Source organism: Pristiophorus japonicus, chromosome 13 (assembly GCF_044704955.1).
Source record: "Pristiophorus japonicus isolate sPriJap1 chromosome 13, sPriJap1.hap1, whole genome shotgun sequence".
Lineage (NCBI taxonomy): Eukaryota > Metazoa > Chordata > Chondrichthyes > Pristiophoridae > Pristiophorus > Pristiophorus japonicus.
In genome coordinates this window covers 168,933,745-168,956,996 of record NC_091989.1, presented here as the reverse complement: position 1 = coordinate 168,956,996, position 23,252 = coordinate 168,933,745, and the positions used below count along the sequence as shown (strand labels likewise).

At 41.0% G+C, this 23,252-nt stretch overlaps 1 protein-coding gene across 1 annotated transcript in view; it reads right to left on the bottom strand.

Annotated features, from left to right (window-relative positions):
• Window positions 1–6,374: 6,374 nt before the first annotated feature.
• LOC139278346 (hepatocyte nuclear factor 4-beta-like) overlaps window positions 6,375–23,252 on the bottom strand; it is a 77,055-nt gene continuing 60,177 nt past the window's right edge. The window contains exons 5-10 of the mRNA XM_070897016.1: window positions 20,333–20,488; window positions 18,837–18,924; window positions 17,632–17,784; window positions 13,264–13,500; window positions 6,854–6,976; window positions 6,375–6,514 (exon numbers count right to left, since the gene is read on the bottom strand). Of these exons, the coding sequence (XP_070753117.1) occupies window positions 6,375–6,514; window positions 6,854–6,976; window positions 13,264–13,500; window positions 17,632–17,784; window positions 18,837–18,924; window positions 20,333–20,488 (897 nt within the window). The remainder of the gene's footprint in view (window positions 6,515–6,853; window positions 6,977–13,263; window positions 13,501–17,631; window positions 17,785–18,836; window positions 18,925–20,332; window positions 20,489–23,252) is intronic.

The following is a 23,252-nucleotide window of genomic DNA, read 5'->3' as shown; positions in this document are numbered from 1 at the left end:
GCAACTGGCTGTAGTTTGCCTGACTCATTGGCTTGCTGGAGTATGCAGCATACCCCATAGGACGATGCATCACTGGTCAAAACTAGATGCTTGCATAGGTCATACAGTACCAGTAACTTGTGGGAACACAACAGATTTCTAGCTTTCTCAAAGGTTCTGTCTTCAAGTTCACCCCACACCCATTCATCTCCTTTCCTGAGCTGCTTGTGCAAAGGCTCTAATACTGTGCTCAATTTGGGTAAGAAGTTAACAAAGTAGTTGAGAAGACTCAGGAATGAACGCAGCTCTGTCACATTCTGGGGCCTAAGCGCATTTTTGATGGCCTCTGTTTTCGCGTCTGTAGGCCTGATTCCGTCAGCAGCAATCTTTCATCCCAGGATTTGACCTCTGGTGCTATGAAAACACGCTTCGAACGTTTCAGCCTGAGTTCCGCTTTGTCCAGACGACGCAGAACCTCTTCCAGATTGTGCAGGTGCTCGGCGGTGTCACGACCTGTGATTAGGATGTCACCTTGGAATACCACGGTCCTGGGGATGGATTTCAATAGGCTCTCCATGTTTCTCTGAAATGTGGCTGCCGCAGAACAAATGCCAAAAGGGCACCTGTTGTAAATAAACAGTCCTTTGTGCGTGTTGATGCACGTAAGTTTCTTTGATGATTCAACCAGTTCCTGTGTCATGTAGACCGACGTTAAATCCAATTTGGTGAACGATTTCCCCCTGGCTAGCGTTGTAAACAGGTCATCAGCTTTCGGTAGCGGGTACTGATCTTGTTTCGAAACTTGGTTGATCGTGACCTTGTAGTCTCCACAAATCCTGACCGTGCCACTGAAACAATGGGACTGGCCCATTCATTAAATTCGACCGGTGAGATGACCCTCTCGCGTTATAGCCTGTCCAATTCGAGCTCGACATTTTCTCTCATCATGTGCGGGACCGTCCTGGCTTTGTGATGGATGAGCCTTGCATCTGGGCCTAGGTGAATCTGCATCTTGGCTCCCTTGAAGTTACCAATTCCCGGTTCAAACAGTGAGGGAAATTTGCTCAGCACTTGAGCACACAAATTATCATCCGCTGATGACAAAGCTTTGATATCGTACCATTTCCATTTTATTTTCTCGAGCCAACTCCTGCCAAATAATGATGAGTTGTTGCCCAGGATAATCCATAATGGTAGATCATGAACTGCTCCCTCGTATGACACGCTTACTGCTGGACTATCGATCACTGGTATGAGCTCTTTGGTGTAGGTACGCAACTTCACATTTATTAGACTCAGCTTGGATCTCTCTGCCTTGGTCTCCCACAGCTTTTCGAAAGTCCTCTGGCTCATTATCGATTGACTCGCACCCTAATTCCATGGAAACTGCCACGCCGTTTAATTTTACCTCCACCATTATTGGTTGACTTTGTTAGGAACGCACGTACGCTATACACTTCCTCCTCAGAGCTCTCAAATGCCTCGGGCTGCATCGCCAGATCTACGCTGGATTGATTTTCATCCACGTGGTGTGTCGCAGCTCGCTTGCTCTGCTGTGGACACGCCTGCTGAAGATGCCCAGTCTTCGCACACCCTCTGCAACTGCCTGAAGCAGCACTGATGGGGTCGGTGATTGCCCCCGCAACATCAACATATTAAGCTCGGATTTGCGCCTAATGGCGGGCTTTGAGTGGCTCCCGTTCTTGCATACGCAGTCGAGTAGGCCTTCGATGGCAAACTTTGAGCGGCTCCTGTTCTCGCATACGCAGTCAAGTAGGCCCTGCCATGTTCAGCTCTGCCGGCCGTCAATACAATTTTGTACACAGTACTTTCCGTGGAGTTCCTGTTTTGTCGCGATATCTGCTTCATGCTTTTCTGCATGGACATGCAAGTCTGGGCGATGGTGATGACCTTGCTGAGATCTGGCGTCTTCACAGCCAGCAGTTTACTTAAGATCGCCTCGTGATTGACCCCGATCATGAAAAAGTCACGCAGCATGTCTTCCAACGCAGGCCCAAATTTGCAAGGCCCTGCAAGACGTCTCAGTTCGGCAAAAAATGCCGCTACATCCTGGCCTTCTGGACGAACGTGCGTATAGATGCGATATCTGGATATGAGGATTCCTTCCGTGTGTTTAAGGTTTTCCCAAACTAGAGCACACAGTTCTTTGTAATCCTTTTCTGTAGGAAGAGTGGGTGAGAGCAGATTCTTGATGTGTGCATAGGTCGCGGGGCCACAGGCAGTGAGAAGAACTGCCCTGCGCTTCTCTGCATCCTTGTCTTTGTTTAGGTAGTTTGCCACGAAATACTGGTCAAGACAATCCATGAAATCTCCCCAATCCTCTCCCTCATTGAATCTCTTGAGAATTCCAACAGTACTCATTTGTGCCTTGCTTGCCATACTTTTGTGTAGGTTTGTATTTGCCTCGTCGCCAGTTATAGTGTATGAAATGATGCAATCAACTTCCCAATGTGAGCCAGTGACCAAGTGTGATCTGGTCCGTCTTTAATGGCTTCCAGAAGTGAAGATATAAAGATGAAGTTCAGGTTATATACCGGGCCCAGCACGAGTGTACCTATCACCCTAGGACCTCTGATGGTAGTGCCCTCTGGTGGTGGGCAGACCTTATGTACATACATTACACTATTAATATGGAAATGTAAGCACTGAAAACTAAACATCGTAAGAATATTTGTGTTCTATGTTACACCCTGCGAAGTGTTTCAGCGTGAAGACTAAGTTGAGTCATATAGAGGGAAATATAGGATACTTATACTTCACTATCAGATCTACAATGTAAACTCCATTGAAAGCTTTTACATTTTAGTAGTGATCTTGACAAACTCATTAAGCATTTAAAATTATTTTTGCTTTGAACATTTTTTTTACATTTTTGAAAAGAATTTTAAGTTTCTAACTTGAAGTTCTGGATAAATGGACACATTCTGTCTTCATTAAACCACCGTCCCTTGGAGATAAGAGCTTGCATGATAAAAGATGTGCAAACTATAATCAATCTCTCATAATAATGAGATTTCCTATCTGTACTATAAAAGGTTGGGAACCATTACCCAGTAAACTCATAAAAGAGATGACATTAAAATTAAGAATATATTGTAATGAGGGTGAAGCGTACTTAGTAAAGATAGCTCCTTTTTATATTCATTCACGGGATGTCGCCACCATTGGCAAGGCTAGCATTCATTGCCCATCCCTAATTGCCCTTGAGAAGGTGGTGGTGGTGAGCTGCCTTCTCGAACCATTGCAGTCTGTGTAGTGAAGGTACTCCCACAGTGCTGGTAGGGAGGGAGTTCCAGGTTTTGATCCAGCAGTGACGAAGGAACGGCGACATATTTCCAAGTCAGGATGGTGTGTGACTTGGAGGGAAACTTGGAGGTGATGGTGTTCTCATGCGTCTGCTGCCCTTGTCCTTCTAGATGGTAGAGGTCGTGGGTTTGGGAGGTGCTGTCGAAGAAGCCTGCGTGATATGATAGACTGGTTGTCTTTAATTTCTTTCTGACAGGTTTAGGTATTTCCCATTGCAACCCTTGCACTATTTTATAGTTTTGTTAGATAGCAGTATTAAGGGAAGTAGTGGAGAAATGAGACTGCAACATAAATAGAAAAAAATGGAGTGAATCCAAGGCACTAATTTCATCTATAATTTTAGGTGATATAAACTGCGAGAGTATGGTGTAAAATATCATTGGAACCCCAAAATGAGATTACAATCTCAAATTCAATCTGGGGTGTATTTTTTGTTTGATGACAGACATTCTCTGTGCCTATCACAAGGCATTCTTCTTTGTTGCTGATAATAGCCACACTAAAAGATTGTGATACAGTCACTGCAGGTTTATTGAGAAATAAATTAGTTGCTTGATGGAAAATAGCATGGTCCGTTTATGTCATATACCCTCTCTCTGGGCTCAATTTTCCCCAATGCATTTTTTTGGCGTACTTGAAGAGTTACACCTGATTTTTTGGGGCCTAAGTATGGCAAGAAAAAAATTCTAAGTTTCCCCGTTGGATTTCTTCATTTTAGCGTGGCATAACCCGACTTTTAGTTTTGGGGGTGGAGCCTTGATCTGCACGAAAAAGATCAGGCTGCCATGGTAACCAGGGACACAATGCAAGCTGAGGGTGCAAAGTGAAGCATACAGCCAGCTCCCAACACATGAAAAGAATTGAAAAACACATAGCAGCAACTTACCTCCAACCCCGCCTGAAGGGCTTGCCAGTCCGGTTCCATTCTCGGTCCCCATTCTCCCGCTCCAGTCCCATTCTCGGTACCCGGATTTTCTCTCTCTCTCTCTCTCTCTCTCTCTTTGAACTGGGTACCGAGAATGGAACCGGACCAGGAGAATGGGGACCGAGAATGGGACCGGACAGCCTTCGGGCGGGGTTGGAGGTAAGTTGCTGCTATGTGTTTTTCAATTCTTTTAGTATGTCCGGGCATCTGCTGCGCTGATTTCCTTACCTGCGCTGATTTCCTTAACTCTAGGGAAGGTTTTTATGCAAAGGCCACATACGCTGGCCTAAGCACAACTGGAGTAACTCTCAGCTGGCCAAACGTCCCTAAATGGCCAGAATTGGCGTAGGTGGCAGGTTACACCCTCTTTGGCTGAAAAAAAAACTGGCCTAAAAAAATCGTAATTAACTGAGTTACACCGGTGCAAATTGATTGGAGAAACTGTGGTTTTTCAACTTCGGCCAAAAAGAGCAGCCTGCTCAAAAAAAACGGTGCAAATACGGGGAAAATTGAGCCCATGTAAGAGCAATACAACATTGGCTCTATTGTGAAAGTTGCCTTTTAATTAGACAACTCCAATTCCCAATCAGGGAGAGGTTTTTTTCTCTTCCTGCTTTTCCTGTCTTTCTCTTCCTTCTTTTGCTGTCCTTTTATCTCTGCACTTTTCCTATAAGCTCTGAGTCCTTGCTGAGGTAAAGTTCCATGGACGCTTTTCACTCTCCAATAACTTGCCCAACTTTTTTCACCTGTGAGCCTAACCAGTGAGTGAGGCAAGGTCATTTGGTCATAAGATGTTCCTGATCTTTATATCTATGCGACTCACATCCTTAAGTAGCTGAGCCATTCAGAGAGCCCAAGGAAATCCTTAATGAAATTGTTAGCTACTGGTAGTGTGCTCTGTAATACAATGCTATAACACTAGATGATTCTACATGACTTATATACAAAATGTTTTCGATTTTCATTTTAAATGAACAGATCATTGTATTATTGATCAGAAATAAGATTGCCAGAAATGCTGAGTACACCTTTTTATATATATTGCTGTTGCATTGTCTTGAATTTACTGAGTCAAGGGCGAACTCTGTTTAGCGACCTGTGCAATGTCAGTGTCGTGATGCACAAAACTTTCCCTAAACAAATTTTAGAAAACCCCAATTTTTATATTTCCTAAACAGGAAATAATGACCTGGAATTAATCTATGGGCACAATCTGGAAGTTAGACCTGAAAAGGCACCCATTCCTGTGCCCATTCTGCCGATGTCAAGCTACCCTCAAATTTCCTGCCAATCTCACTAGAAGATGCCCAAACATAAAAATGGGCATAAATCAGGGTCCAAGAAAAGTACAGAACTCACACTCATATATTCCTTCTATGTATGAAAATTAAAGTTTCACCTCATTTAACCATCATTCATACACATTAGGCGCACATGTTTAGGAACCTGCAAGCGTGAAAGCTTTTCCATTTTTAATGTGGCATACTTATGCCGCAAAAATGTATTACAAGAATGAGAAAATACAGAGCAGATCTCAGTGAGGATAAATTTTTTTTAAATGCTCAAAACAATTGCAATAAAACATTAGAAAAATTGCCGGTTCATCTGCATCTGGAAAGCTAGTCGTAATTTTGAGAGAGCCTCTGAGCAGGTGCAAAGGCAGAAAACTTGCATACGGGGCTCTTTAACGCAGGGGCAAAGCCAGATTTATGGGCGGAGATGCATTCAGGCAGAGAGATCGAAAGATAGCTGTAAAAATTGAGGAGAATTGGGCGTATTGCAGTTACGAACATATCTCACTTACGCCCGAAATTCTGTGATCTTTGAAGCCATGTGATTGGTTTGCACCCAGGTTATGCGTGTCTCTGGCCGCAAGTACAGAGGAAATTCAAGGTGAATGGTGTATAAATGTATTTAATTTTGTTGCATATTTTTGACTTCTATACATATTACTGATGTGTAAAGTGATATCAATACTTGACTCTTGATCATTCTGTTTGCACCCACAGTATATGACAGCGCACACACACATTTCTATTTCACTTTAACATATTAAATGGCAGTCATGTTTTGCAGAAGTGCTTGCAGTAAGTTGGTATTTTTTGTGCACAGAGGCGTAGGGAAATGGCATCCAGTTTTTCTTTTACAATATTTCCTGCTTGGGAATGATGGTTTGAGGCAACAGACGCACAGAGGGAGCCTGGATTTGGGCAACAGGATGCAGTTTATATTCCTCATTTCCAGAGCCGGAAGACGGGGATGAAAGTGGAGTCTCCGGTGATGCTGCAAGAAATGTGGACATTTCCAGGTTACTGGTTTATCTTGCTGACATCTACAAAACGGTTGATTACTTGCTCCAGTATAATTTAACTAAGAAAATTTATTGCAAACTCTTTTTAAAAAAAAAACAATAGTTCAGATATTGAAAACCTTCGATTGCTTCAGATATGCAATCCATATAAAGATACTAACAATATCTGCCCCTAGTTATCAATAACATTGAACTGCAACAGAATTCTAAGTATGAACTAGTGCTACAGGAAAGAGCTCTTAAAAAATATGACTTTCAAAGCAATTTTTTGTAAAGTGTAGGTTCAATGAAACTCTGATTAGGAAACTTACAGATTCGAACATGATGGATTGCTGAGGATATACCAGCGGGTATCAATGCATGGCCACCTAAAGGATCGTGAACTAGACCAGAATGTCCAGAATGTGGGTACTGCGCTGCCTCAGTTGTGGATCCTGTGACGAGATGAAGGTTACATAGCAAAATGAAGCAAAGCTACAATATAGGCTTAGGTAACGTAATGAGACAATAAAAGTCAGTTAGGTGATCTTCCTAAGACATCAACATGATGACTACATTTGCTTTACTTTATTTTAAAGTATTCACCTATGATGAATTTATGAAAAACAAATAACAAGTATATCACCCTGAATCTAGACACAGTACTTGAGCTTACTCTGAGTAGCATTCGATGTAATTATCTGAGCTGTCACATACCACCAGTTTCAATAGATGGTGGAAAGAGCCATCTGATGGTTCAATGGGTTAAGAGAGTGCGTGTAACAGAAAACAAAGTAGGAAAAAACGGGTCATTTTCAGGTTGGCAGACTTGTAACTAGTGGGGTACCGCAAGAATCAGTGCTTGGGCCCCAGCTATTCACAATCTATATCAATGATTTGGATGAGGGGACCAAATGTAAAATATCCAAGTTTGCCGATGATACAAAGCTAGGTGGCATGTAAGTTATGAGGAGGATGCAAAGAGGCTTCAAGAGGATATAGACAGGCTAAGTGAGTGGGCAAGAACATGGCAAATGGAATATAATGTGGGGAAATGTGAAGGTATCCACTTTAGTAGGAAAAATAGAAAAGCAAAGTATTTTTATAAATGGTGAGAGATTGGGAAATGTTGGTGTTCAGAGGGACCTGGGTGTCCTTATACATGAATCTCTGAAAGTTAACATGCAGGTAGAGCAAGCTATTAAGAAAGCAAATGATATGTTGGCCTTTATTACAAGAGGATTTGAGTATAAGAGTAAAGAAGTCTTACTGCAATTATATAGGGCCCTGGTGAGACCACACATGGAGTATTGTGTACAATTTTGGTCTCTTTACCTAAGGAAGGATATAACTTGCCATAGAGTGAGTGCAACGAAGGTTCACCAGACTGATTCCTGCGATGGGGGATTGTCCTATGAAGAGAGATTGAGTAGACTAGGCCTATATTCTCTAGAGTTTATAAGAATTAGAGGTGATCTCATTGAAACTTACAGGGCTTGACAGGGTAGATGCCAGCAGGATGTTTCCCCTGGCTAGGCAGTCTAGAACCAGGGGACAATGTCTCAGAATAAAGGGTTGGCCATTTAAGACTAAGATGAGGAAACATTTCTTCACTCAGAGAGTGGTGAATCTTTGTAATTCTCTACCCCAGAGGGCTGTGGATGCTCAGTCGTTGAGTATATTCAAGACAGAGGTCGATAGATTTTTGGATATTAAGGGAATCAAGGGATATGGGGACAGTGCAGGAAAGTGGAGTTGAGGTCAAAGATCAGCCATGATCCTATTGAATGGCGGAGCAGGCTCGAGGGGCCGAATGGCCTCCTTATGCTCCTATTTCTTATGTTCTTATATAACTGAGTCATACAGATCAGGAACATCGCGGATTGGATTTCTAGTTAATACTGAGTTAGTTTAATCTCAGCTGCGATCGCAGTATGGATGCAACAATTGTAATTGAGTAGACCTGAGTTAGAAAAGGGAAAACAATTAGGCAGGATTTGCATTCCCCATTGCTCCTTGGTAATACCAGGAAAGTGGGTGTGTGTGGATGTCGAGTGTGTGTTGGATCAAGCTGGGCTGTAATGTTCTCCGCAGCTGACTAGTATTATGAAAATGTATGGCCAATATTTGGTGAGGTATCAATGGAATCATATTGATCATCTAGTCGGAGAGGGGAGAAGAGGGGAAACGAAAATTGGAGAAGGGATAAAACATAAGGGAAAAGATTCCAAAATCTGAGATAGACCCTGATAATGTCTCTGGGGCCTATAAGACATGGTAGGACCTGAAGTAACTTCAGCTGCATGTTTAACACTACTGTTGCTCATATATCAATATTGCATGGAGAAATTAGATTTTAGGCACAATTTTCCAGGTTTGTGCTGCCAGTAGAGAGCCTTATTCGCTGGTCATGTGCATCAGGAAACCATGGGCTGTACGCCTGGCATGTCCTGAAGCACGTTCTCTGAAAATGCCCCAAAAGCGTGGCCGAGCAGATTGTGTGGTCTTTTTTTCTTCAGCTGAATCCACACTGGAGTTACTCTCCAATAAAACCTAGATTCAAATCAAGTAAAATTGCCCACCTGAGGTTTCTCTTTGCCTTAAATCTGGTGAGTTTGGAAACTTTAATCTTGGTTCTAGAGTGACTATGGAATATGCCTTTGAACAATAACTTTATATACATATTCAATAAGGAGGGTAAGATAATGACTTGATGTCACTGCATTGATGTTATTCTTCCTGTGTGCCTGTATTGCTCAGGTCTTTAGGTCTGCTGCAGGCACTTGGATTGATTAATGTAAATATGGATTAACTAAATGAACAGTTTGTTTTACAGTACTTTACATGGACAAAGTTTTTTTAAAAATGTGGGTGGTGAATTTTGTGCTCACCAAGTTTAAAGATGTCAGTGTTTTGAGAAGTAGATTTTTTTTTTAACTTTCATCGTGTGATCTTAGCACCAAGCACCCACACATCAGGTGTGATGCAGTGACACATTGAAAAATCTGACAGATTGATTCTACCGTCTGAAAAGTGTGCTTCTCAATTCAATAGTGCAAGCTATAAATAAAAGTATTTGGAAACAATTGGATTGAAATAATGTGATCAGCTGCAGGGGATAGTAAGTGGCCAACCTGATGTCTGTCGTATTCCTGGAAAACTATAAAGGGAATTATTTTCTGTGTTCTTAGAGGCACACACACAACAGTTGTCATTTTAATTTCCAAATGTGCACAGCTTGTATATAACTAAATCCATTTAGTTCCCTAAATAATGCTAGTGTTGCATGAACTCTTACTGACGAGGTTGTGAATGGTAAATTCAGGAGGCCAAAAAAGTGACTAAAGGTAAGAACATTTAAATCGTAGACTAAATGTTACATGTATTTTTACCTGGAATTAGTTATTGAATAAAACTGAATCACTTTCTTGAAAACTTTTATGCTTGAATAATGTTTTGAAATTAGACCAATAAATGAGTCTATTCTGAGCTGAGTCTCTTTTCAATATGTTCACAATTTCAAATAATGAAAAACATAACATTTGTTGATCTCCTGTGGTGTTGCACACGGGGAGTTAAGACCAAGTGTTGTCTTCGGGTATAGTGGGATGGGGAATAATTGGACCAGCACACACACACACACACACACACACACACACAGACACACACACACAATTCAATTCCTATTTTAAAGTCATGCACTCTGTCCATATTTTGAAAGAAATAACTTGCATTTATATAGTGACTTTGACATACTCAGAATGTCCCAAAGCCCTTAACCAATTAATTACTTTTGCAGTGTAGTCACTGTTGTTATGTAGGAAAACATGGCAGCCAATTTGTGCACAGCAAGGTGCCACAAACAGGAATGAAATGAATGAATGACCAGTTATTCTGTTTTCTGGTGGTTTTGTTTGAGGGATAAATGTTGGTCAGCACACTAGATTAACTCTTTTTTAGAATAGTATCTTAGGATCTTTTACATCCACCAAGGGCAAATGGGTCCCCAGCTTAATTTCTCATCCAAAAGACAACGCCTCTAACAATGCAGCACTCCCGACTTTCTTGAAAACTTTTATGCTTGAATAATTTTTTGAAATTAGACCAATAAATGAGTCTATTCTGAATTACGTGCTCTAAAGTGGTGCATGAACCCACAACATTCTGACTCAGAGACGAAAAGGCTACCTCTGAGCCACGGCTGACACGTTATATAAAATCAAAGATTTATCTAAAGATAATTTATAGCTAAATTACAAAACAACACCAATTTGGAAATCTGAGAAATAGGGTTAGGAGATGTAAGACTGAGGTGTGACAGCACCACAACTGATGGGAGGGCATAATTGCAATGTGACCAATTTACACGGCAGTTTTCATTCTAAATGTGAACATACCAACTTTATGAATTGCTATCAGGAAGTAAGGTTTTGTAGACAGGAAGTGCAGACATAAGATTGTTATTGGGCGTGAAATCCCGGCCTTGACGGGTCCGTACGGAGTGTGTACGGACCCGGTGAGGCCTCGCAAAAGCCAGTTTTTGGCGCGCAATACGCATGCGCCGAAACCCGGCTTTTCCGTTCTGTCAAGTTTTGGCTTGACAGATCCTCCACATCCCCACAGCAAGGACATTCACGCGAGAGCGATTGGGCTATTTACCAATCTCTTGCCCAGCGAATGTCCTTGAAACTTTTACACCTGGTAAAAGCAGGAACATAGCTTACTTTTGCCAGCGAAAGAGTATTAAAACACATAAAAATTAAATCTAAACACATTTTTTGAGTAAAAATCCTGTCCATTAAGGTAAGTTTATTTTAAATCCTATTAAAACATATAAAAAAAATCCAAAAAAGATTTTTTTTTCTAAAGCATTTAATTAACTTTAATTTCAATTAATTTTAAATATGTGAGGTGTTTTAGGGGGTTATTCTCATTGATAGTAATGGGAACTCGTAAAATCGGAGTTCCCATTATTATCAATGAGAATACTGCACCGTGATTGGTTGTCCAGACCCACGTGACTCCAGCTTCTCCGTCTGTATCTCAAAGACAGGGACTCGCTGCAATGTACAGGAAAAGAAAGCCTCCGACTGGAATCGAAGGCGCCTCCGGGATCACCAGGTACTTTCGCAAAAAAAGTTTGGGTTGGAGGCGTTCGTCCGAAGGAAGCCTCCAACCGGAATTTCAGGGCCAATATGTTACAGATATAAACCTTTCAAATTAAAACCAAAGTTTTATTTTGTCTCCCAGTTTGCCAAATCTTCAAATTGTATAGCTATTGGATTCACTCAAGCATAAAGTGATGCAGGGTTTGCGGCAATGTCTGCTGGGAATTGATGTTCTGGTAAATACAGCAGATGTTGTTTATTTTACAATATTAAGAAGACGCCAGTTACGTCTGTCTTTAACCTTTCTGATAGAAATCCTGCTTCAGGGTTCACTTGCTAAAGAAGCAAGGTAACAATTGTTGCGGTAAGATAGAACTTCGATAAGAGTGGTAATTTGGAATAATTCACAGCACTTCATAGAAAATAATATTGATAGCACGACTTAACACTTGTAAAAACAATTGGGTTTATGCTATAAATCAATAAAGGATTTTGATGTGCTTTAATATAGAATGTTTCTCTGCTTAAGTATTCAAATCATATGAATAAGTGAAAATGTAACCTCTATAATATGGTTTAATTCATAGAAAATCGTGTGGATCTTATTCTGTGCTTGAATTTCTGCTTTGCTTATTTAGAGTTTTGGTACAGTACAATGCTTTATCTGTATGGAAAATATACCATTTATTCACAGAACTGATTTTCATTCATTTACGTATGACACAGAACTGATCATCCTGTTGCATAGGATTTATTTTCACTTTCATTTTGATACTGTGCTCAATATATTGTGACCGAAATAATTATATAGAAAAGATCAGTTAATTCCACTGAGGAACGTGTTACCAATATTAGGTTTGACATTTCTTTAAGGGAACTTGAAATACATTTTACGATAGTATAATTCCATACTGTATAGTGAAGTTCTCTTTAAGATCCACTCTCAAAATCATATCCGTCTTAAGATAAACTTTTCAAAGCTGTTCCAGATTCATTTTATTTTAGTTATATCCAATTTGGTCTTTGACCAAAATTCATCCTATTACTCGCCTTGTCCAGCAAGCAGTGTGGATATGAATTCACCCAGAAATTAGGATTGCATTTAACAGAATTTGGTAAATATTTCTATTTCCAGCTGCACCACCCTGACCCCCACCCTGTACTCTTTAAAATTAATAATTTTGGACTAAATTCTTCTTAATAAGCACTAATGGAATTAATTATATATATTTATTTGTCTGTCTGTGTAAGCTCCTTTCCATCATAAAACCTTTGAAGACAGAGGAGGCTATTAAACCTAGGTCTCAGAAGCGAAAAGCCAATGTCTAACCTATCAAGGCATGCAGTCCCCATCGGTCTCTTTTTAATCATATTGATATCTATCTAGTATATTAAAGCACTTGTGTATGTACCCATTTCCTGTCCACAAATTTCACTTCCTGTTATCACAATTTTCGATCATACCTTTTTAATATCAGCATTTAACATTGAAAAGATCTATCCAATCAGTTAGAATGGAAATCCCCTGTGTAAACAGATGCCCTTGACTCGGTAACCGCAGGCTACAGCCACTAGGTGGCACTGTAGCTCCTCTGACTAATAGTGTGTGTATAAAAATAAAACCTGTTTCTCACCTCCCAGGAGCATTTCCTGCAAAAGACTATCAATTCTGGCCACTCCGAAGAGTCTGGCAAACTGAATCTGCTCAATCATCTGCCACGTGATGCTCTGCAGCGATGGGAGAAGTAGGAGAATGTCACCGAATCGTCCACGTGAATCATACTGCCGATCATTGATATAATCCTCCAGGTTGACCTGCACTTGGAATCGCATGTTCTTGATTTTTGCCGAATCACTTACGCCCCTGCTATCTATGATAGAAAAGTCACAGTAAATTAACATTTCTGTATAAAACATAACATGTTAGAGGTATAAGAACATAAGAATTAGGAGCAAGAGTAGGCCATTTCGCCCCTCGAGCCTGCTCTGTCATCCAATAAGATCATGGCTGATCTGAGCTTGGCCTCAACTCCACTTCCCTGCCCACTCCCCATAACCCTTTATTCCCTTATCGTTCAAAAATCTGTCTCTCTCCACCTTAAATATATTCGATGACCTATCTGTATCTTTTAATGGAAAAACCAAAATATACAGATAGAAACAAAATTAAATCAAATGAGGGTCATAAATAAAGATGCGAAAAAGCCGATTGCCCCACTAAGTTCAGCCCTCTAGTACCCTAACTCTCCCAACTTAGCGTTCAGCTGTTGTATGAACCTAAATTTGCATCTCTACTATACTGCCTGGCAGATCATTCCAGATTCATTTTGCATTAGACATTCATAGAAACATAGAAAATAGGTGCAGGAGTAGGCCATTCGGCCCTTCTAGCCTGCACCGCCATTCAATATGATCTTGGCTGATCATGCAACTTCAGTACCCCATTCCTACTTTCTCTCCATACCCCTTGATCCCTTTGGCCATAAGGACCACATCTAACACCCTTTTGAATATATCTAACAAACTGGCATCAATAACTTTTTGTGGTAGATAATTCCACAGGTTCACAATTCTCTGAGTGAAGAAGTTTTTCCTCACCGCGGTCCTAAATGGCTTACCCCTTATCCTTAGACTGTGACCCCTGGTTCTGGACTTCCCCAACATCGGGAACATTCAACCTGCATCTAACCTGTCCAATCCCGTCAGAATTTTATATGTTTCTCTCATTCTTCTAAATTCCAGTGAATATAAGCCTAGTCGAACCAGTATTTCTTCATATGTCAGTCCTGCCATCCCAGGAATCAGTCTGGTGAACCTCAATAGCAAGAATGTCCTTCCTCAGATTAGAAGACCAAAACTGTACACAATATTCAAGGTGTGGCCTCACCAAGGCCCTGTACAACTGCAGTAGGACCTCCCTGCTCCTATACTCAAATCCTCTCTCTATGAAGGCCAACATGCCATTTGCCTTCTTCACTGCCTGCTGTATCTGCATGCCAACTTTCAATGACTGATGTACCATGACACTCAGGTCTCGTTGCATCTCCCCTTTTCCTAATCTGTCACCATTCAGATAATATTCTGCCTTCCTGTTTTTGCCACCAAAGTGGTTAACCTCACATTTATCTACATTATACTGCATCTGCCATGCATTTGCCCATTCAACTAACCTGTCCAAGTCACCCTGCAGCCTCTTAGCATCCTCCTCGCAGCTCACACTGCCACCCAGCTTAGTGTCATCTGCAAACTTGGAAATATTACATTAAATTCCTTCATCTAAATCATTAACGTATATTGTAAATACCTGGGATCCCAGCACTGAACGTTGCAGTATCCCACTAGTCATTTCCTGCCATTCTGAAAAGGACCCGTTTATTCCTACTCTTTTCTTCCTGTCTGCCAACCAGTTCTCTATCCACATCAATGCATTATCACAAATACCATGTGCTTTAAGTTTGCACACTAATCTCTTGTGTGGGACCTTGTCAAAAGCCTTTTGAACGTCCAAATACACCACATCCACTGGTTCTTCCTTGTCCACTCTATTAGTTACATCCTCAAAAAATTCTAGAAGATTTGTCAAGCATGATTTCCCTTTCATAAATCCATGCTGACTTGGACTGATCCTGTCACTGCTTTCCAAATGCGCTGCTATTACATCTTTAATAATTGATTCTAACATTTTCCCCACTACCGATGTCAGGCTAACCTGTAATTCCCTGTTTTCTCTCTCCCTCCTTTTTTAAAAAGTGGTGTTACATTAGCTATCCTCCAATTCATAGGAACTGATCCAGAGTCTATAGAATGTTGGAAAATGACCACCAATGGATCCGCTATTTCTAGGGCCACTTCCTTAAGTACTCTGGGATGCAGCTTATCAGGCCCTGGGGATTTATCGGCCTTCAATCCCATCAATTTCCCTAACACAATTTCCTGACTAATAAGGATTTCCTTCAGTTCCTCCTTCTTGCTAGACCCTCGGTCCCCTAGTATTTCTGGAAGGATATTTGTGTCTTCCTTCGTAAAGACAGAACCAAAGTATTTGTTCAATTGGTCATGCTGAATATCTGATTTAAATTTACTGGTGGCAATAAGGTATATTGTTGTGTTCGTACAGCAGGGTGTTTAGGAGCAGTGGATAGAATAATCGGGTAGAGAAATTGAACCATAAGGGACTCAGCCTGGTTTTCCATCCATTAACTTAAATGGAGTGGAAATTCAGGTAGGTCCCTTACAGGTGTACGGGTTGCTATGTCCAGGTGATCCAAAATGCCCAGTGGTAGAAACAGCAAAATTTGCTCCGGCATGATTTATCCAGTACAGAGCTTTGCATTGGATGCTCGGAGCAAAAGAAGATCGATACTACTGAACTAATCCTAATGTTTAGCTGATGGGGGCCCATGGCGGACCTCAGGTGACTACTTATGAGGGCCTCCAACTGTACAAGCTCTCAGCTTCATTATTCACGTGCTGAGTTCTCCATGTCTCTGTACTATCAGGGTGAAGTGTCAGGCATAATCCAGAGGGTGAATGGTCAAAAGATCAATCTAATTTTGTGGATTCCTAAGCATAGACAACATAAGCAGGGAAATCCCTGTTTACCCGCTTAGGTTGGGAATGATTTGTGGTGCAGGGATATCGGAAAATGGAAAATGGTGAAAATACAAAAATAGTGAGCACAAGTCGATGCATTTTGCATTCTCATCAGAAAGTGTAAAATATCCCCCTGTTACTGGACTGCTGGCTACAATTGACAATTCAATATTTTGTAAAAAAGTAATAGTAATACAGCATCAATGGCGTAGTGTTCTATTTCTTATTTAGGTTTTTAAACAAATATGGTGTGACATAACCATTAAATGGCAACTTTTATTCCCACTAATGTACTATATATTTTTCTAATGTGCTCATTTAATTCATTTTTAAAATGTTATACAGGCAACTCTCGATTATCCGTACATGGATCTAATGGAGAATCCGCTACAACGGCATTTTTAAAAACTGATAGTGTCCCGTGTACAGCTGCACCGAGATGGACATTTCGCTGTTTTTCTAATCTCAGCACCGGAAAACAAGCTGATCCCAACTGCAACAGAAAGCAATGCAAAGCTCCTGTCCAAACTACTAATTTTTGGTCTTTAACACGCTCTTACACACGACCATTAAACCCACCTCACACACAGTCCTGCGCCGACCACTTTCTGCACCGTCCGCTGATTGCATGAAAGCGCTGACATCAGTGAATAACTTGAATAACTGCAGCCCTGGGTGCAATGAATTATTTATTGAATGTTCCCACTCCAGAGAGTTTAAAAATATCCGCTTCCAACACAATAGGGTTCACCGTGTCCTTGTCCGCATTTTTACCTTTCTCTCCATGTCAAATTTGGGACCCAAACATTCTTGCCAAGTATGCGCACTCCCCTAGCGGCAAAATTGTTTACCGGAATAGCCCAATCCCCGAGGGACCCGGATAATCGAGCGTTGCCTGTACCATACATTCTGTGCATGCCCACATTACATGAATGCACTTCATATTACAGCTCGTAGACCATGAGGCCATAAATCAACAATCATTATCATGTAGGAACTTTTTGTGAATAAAAATTTCCATAGACCTAACGAGACCTTCTACTTTTCATAAATCAACCTTACCTACCAGCGTTCTCACCGTGTCCTTCTGTCTGTTCTCCCTCAAGAAATAGTGAGCATAAGTAGATACATTGTGCGTTATCATCAGCAAGTGTAGAAGACCCATTATCACAAGATTACGAGCTACAAATTGTCTCTTGAGCCCATTTAGATTGTCTATTTGAATAAACTTCTTTGGATGAAAATATTCTGTCCGACTGACCTTCTTGCCCCTATCCTCCTCATTTTAATTTGTTTCTCTCTGGAATCTGGAACTTTCACTGTAAATGTCTTAAGTCTCAACCTTTCACAAAGCATTGAGCAATGTTGATATCTGAACAAACTGTACTCCAATCAATAAAGCCACTTGCCTGGATCAAAGAATACCACAGCTTTGAGGCAAGCAAATTCATTTTCGTCTATCTGGAGCTCCAGTAATGGCTTCACCAGCTCATCAAGGATCCTGTTTGCTACCCGCATAATCTCTAACTCTGGGCAGTGCCTGGGAATTATGAAATCATTTCCTGTTGAAAAAGGATGTTTTTTGTTAGCGTTGTACCTCCAGTTCACAAAACTAACGTAGGTGAACATGTTGCAAAATCTCTGAAAATCATTAAAAACTCAAAATATAGTTTATATAAGCAAATATTCCAATTTAGCATCAAGCTTAATAATCTTTTCATTGTTCTAGAAATTTTAGGAAGTATTAAGTATGAATAGAAAAGTAGGAGCAACATGCAGGCAGTGATGGCGGGGTTTAGAGCAGTATTAATAAACCATTGTGGTTTATGACGTCATGTGTACCTAGTGGTGATTTTACTTCATGTTAACCCCTCTGGAATTTTCAATCTTCTGTCTAGAACAATATATTATACAACTGTCCTTTTAAAATATAGTCTTATGACAGACATTTAAAATACATTTTTCACTGCATATATCCAGAGGAGTCTAGATAAAACAGCACATGGATTACATAGTTGCATTTTGTATTATTTTGCGTCATCAGGAGTGTTGCGTTTAAAGTCTTGGTCGGCAATTAAAACTCTCAAGAAGAATGTTAGTAGCACCAGAATTTTTTTATTTTCCCTCACACCATAACCCTTGTAGACATCTTCGCAGAAAATAGCACTCCAGCTTCATCTCATCTGCTTTATTTAAGGACTTTGACAATCAATAACTCCTTGAAGTGCGTTCTGGAGAAAGAGATGATTGGCTATGGCACTGTGACATTGACTCTATGTTTACAGTTTGAAAACCAAGCATGCATTGTTGTTCATCTTATGCTCCTTGCTTCCCATCAACACCATATTACTGAATCGTTAGCCCATTTCTGACAGCCCTAACATCCAGGGCTAGATCGCCACAGACAAATGCACACAGACTCGGGGAATCTTGAACAATGGTTAGAGGATCCCTGGCCAATCATTAAGATAGCCAGAGTAGACGTGTGAACTTCTTACAAAGAAGGTATCTTGACCACCCTCGTTGGGTGGTCTTACATCGCTAGAAAAACAGCAAATCAAACCAGCTTGAACACTGTGATACTACTCACTACATTAAAGAAGACAATTCATACCTAGCAAGAGGATGTCCTTGTAGGGAATTGAACGTCTGGCCAGACCCAGCAGCAAGTGTTCCCCTGCATGAGCTCTAAGCAATGCAACCTATAGAGAGAGGATCACAGGAATATGAGTATGCCTTTCAGCCCCTTGAGCCGATTCGGACATTTAATGGGATCATGGCCAATCTTAACTGACTCACCATTGTTCCATATCTCTTGATACCCTTACCTACTAGAAATATGTTGATCTCAGTCTTAAAAATTTTAATTGACCCAGTATTCAGTCTTTTGGGGGAGAGAATTCCTGATTTCCAATACCCTATTTATGAAAAGTGCTTCCTGATTTTGCACCTAAATGGCCTAGCTCTATTTTAAAATACATAGAAACATAGAAAATAGGTGCAGGAGTAGGCCATTCAGCCCTTCGCGCCTACACCAGCATTCAATATAATCATGGCTGATCATGCAACTTCAATACCCCATTCCTGCTTTCTCGCCATACTCCTTGACCCCTTTAGCCATAAGGGCCACATCTAACTCCCCCTTTGTGCCCTCTTGTTCTGGATTCCCCCACCAGCTTTCCTGTATCTACTCTATCGAATCCTTTTATTATTTAAACACAACAGTTAGATTACCTCTCAACCATTTAAATGCAAGGGAATACAAGCCAGGTTTATGCAACCTGATCTCATAATTTAACCCTTTAAGCCTTGGTATCATTTTGGTGAATCTACGCCTGATCCCCTCCAAGGCCAATATATCACTCCTGAGGTGCAGTGCCCAAAACTCAAGTGCTCCAGATGGGGTCTGACCAAGGCTCTGTACAACTGAAGCATACCTTATTTCCTTTTGTATTCCAGCCCCCTTGGGATAAACGGCAACATTCCTTTAACCTTCTTGATTACTTCATGTTGTGGTGCAATGGCATTTAGTGATGTATATACCTGGGCATCCAAATTTATTTGCACAGTTCCTAGTCTCTCACCATTAAGAAAATATTTTGATTTGTCTTTCCAGGATCCAAAGTGGATGATCTCACAACTTCTTCACATTAGCTCCATCTGCCACAGTTTTGCTTACTCACTTAATCTGTCTATGTCCCTTTGTAACTTCCTGCCCCCATCTACACAACTTACTTTGCCTCCTAACTTGGTGTCATTTGACGGTGCACTTATTGCAACCCCACATCCTGCTAACTGCAATCATCTTTATCAAAGCTATTACTTTATTGGGTAGAGACTCAATACATACATTGTTTAAAACATTTCAAATGCATAGCTTAAAACAACTCTCACAAAAGATCTTGTACTATCTGGCTCCTGGCTAATACCTTCTTACTTCTGACCTGCGATGAACAGACTGTGCTAAGGTCAGATATCAAAAGTGAATTGGACCCATACAATACATCAACCATCAACTCAACACACTACATGGTGTAACACAAAAATAGCGAACCTGTGAATGTTTTACAAAAGCAGTTTGCTTCCTATTTCCTGTAACCTTTCACTGACCTGGTCATCCAGTAGCAATTCACAGAATGCAGGGATATATTTCGCCCATTCCACCAGCACAAGTAGCTGCTGCTTCATGGACTCACTGACATCATTGATTGTTGCTATCTTCTTCATTGCAATATCAGCATGATGCACCGGATTTAAAGCAGAAACCTACCAATAGAGACCATTGTAAAATTATACAAGGTGATATACAAGCACTTGAGGAGCTGTGATAATGAGATTGGATTTATTTTTATTTGTCACATATGAAAGTGACCTGACACAGTTTTATACCAGAAGACTGGGATGAGGTGTCAAGGAATACAACAGGGCATTTCTCCACCATCAGGGAGAATTAATTACGTCAGGTCACCGGAGAATTTTCAGTAGCGGGGGAGCAGGGGAATAATGTTTTAAAGATTAAAATAGAACTAAATTAGAACTAAGTTAGCAGAGACTTGAGCACAAAAAGCTAGGCTGACACTCCAGTGCAGTACAGATGGAGTGCTGCACTGTCTGAGGTGCCGCTTTTCAGATGAGATGTTAAACTGAGGCCCCTTCTGCCCTCTCGGGCGGATGTAAATGATCCCATGGCACTATTTCGAAGAAGAGCAGGGGATTTATCCCCAGTGTCCTGGCCCATATTTATCCTTCAATCAACATCACTAAAAATAACAGATTATCTGGTCATTATCACATTACTGTTTGTGGGAGCTTGCTGATTGGCTGCTGCGTTTCCTACATTACGACAGTGACTACACTTTTAAAAAGTACTTCATTGGCTGTAAAGCACTTTGGGGCATCCGGTGGTCATGAAAGGTGCTATATAAATGCAAGTTCTTCTTTCTTAAAGAATACAAATGTCCTCATGGAATAATGTTCAGGAACCCTTTGTTTGGGGGTGAAAAGAAGAAATGTGTAGCACTTTAGTCACAATACTGTCACAAGCAAATGGCACACTAATATATTTCAACATAACTGGTATTTGTGAAGAACTAGCAAATCGTTGAAGCTGATGGTGCCCCTTTAAGCAATTCAGTTTGTTTAACAGCAGTATGTACTGAACAATTCCACTAGGTGGTATCATAGTAGTCACCTTCCGACCCGAGCAGATATTAATAATCCTAAGTAATAAATGATTGTTACTTGTGGTTGTCGGTTGCACTCATATAAAACAAAAGGGCTTTCCATCTGTTATGAAACAGGTCAATACAGTAATCTTATGGAGATACACAAGCTTGGAAGACTAAAGAAGACAGGGAGAAGTGGAAAAATCTGCAACCAGGTTAATAGTCAACCAGCTATTTTACGAATTGAAATATAGCATGACAAAGAGTCCTTAATAGCTGCAATCTTGTGATGGATTTCTTTGCTGCTGCTCTGTATTATGTGAGAGAGAGAGAGTGTGTAAGGAGAGAGAGATAGAGAAGTTGGGGAAGAACTGAGTGGTTCAGAGAAACTAAGGAAGGGTAGGTTGGTGGAAACTGAGGAGATGGAAAGGATAACAGAACTATAGATTGGACCTCCCTTAACTGGCACCACCCTTCATCCAGCATGATTCTGTTAGCCGGGGTGGGGGGGCATGCGCAGATCGTGGCTGACCCGACTTTGGGGCCGCGCTGACACTCGGCCCGTTGGGGGCTGCGCTGACACTTGGCCTGCTGGGGGCCCGCTAACACTTCGGGCCCGCCCGGGGCACCGACCTCCTCCTTGCCCCCCCTCCTCCCCCCCCCCCCGACCTCGGGCTGACGTCTCTTTATCCGGCAAAATCCCTTATTCGGCACAGGCCAGGTCTCGAGGGTGACGGATAAGGGACGTTCACTCTCTATACTATGGACAAATTAAAGTCAGTTATTGTCATGTAGCTCATAAATTCCTGACAGTTGAACAAAAAGAAACAGGGGGAACTAATCAGAGAGAATACAGGAGAGTATCACTGTGACATTGCCAAAATATAGCCCGGTTACTTGTGACATTATTATATAACAAATAACAAAATGCCCTAGTTCCTGAATTAGATACTGTTGGAGGAGCTCAATTGTGTTTATCTGCTAAAAATGAATTGAGCAAAGCTATGCAGATGAAAACATATTTTAGCTTCGGTACAATGCTCTATTTAATAAAATGTAGGAAGTTGTTTGTATTTTTAAGATTAATATTGTGGAGCATTGTTTGTTTTCCCATGAACCTACCGACAAGCATCCAAAAGCAGTCTCGTATGCTAATCACGAGCCATTATTTGTTCTTGCTGGCAAAGGAAATGTTGACAATTTCTGAGAACAGTGGCTTTGGCCCACCAGCAGGTTCAAAACGACATTGTTTTTCAGTTCAGCATTTCATTCTTCATTCTGGTGAGCTAGGGGTTTATGTAACAGGAGGCTTGTGTTACGGACATTATAATTAAATCCCAATTGACATCAAGAATGAAAGAGCCAACTTTGGGCAGAATTTGCTTATCCATATTTCATATTTCCATTAAATCCTGAATACATATTTTACCCAATTTACTTTACAACAACAGGTCTGTATTTAGCATTCTACTATTTCTGAAGAGTGTAGCATGAGAAAACACTCAATGAGGGTGAAACGATAACTGTAAGAAGAAGATTTGTGAATGCTGGGTGTCATGAAACTATGCAAGGGCCAATTACTGGAAAGGTACAGATGACAACTCACAGGGGACTCGCCCTGTTTACGGGAACGGCTGACAGAGTCGAAAGAGAAGTTGCCCAGAATTGTACCAGAGTTTATTGAAATGACATTGGCACTCCTGCTGAGCAGCATGCAATTTCTGAAATTAGCAGCTTTGCTGAAACTGACAATAAAGGTAAGTGACCTTTCCATTTACTGTTGGTTCTGATCAGCTTGGAGTTGGCCTTCAACAGCGATCACAAGATAATATATAGTGGCTGTGTTACATTCCAGTATTACACAA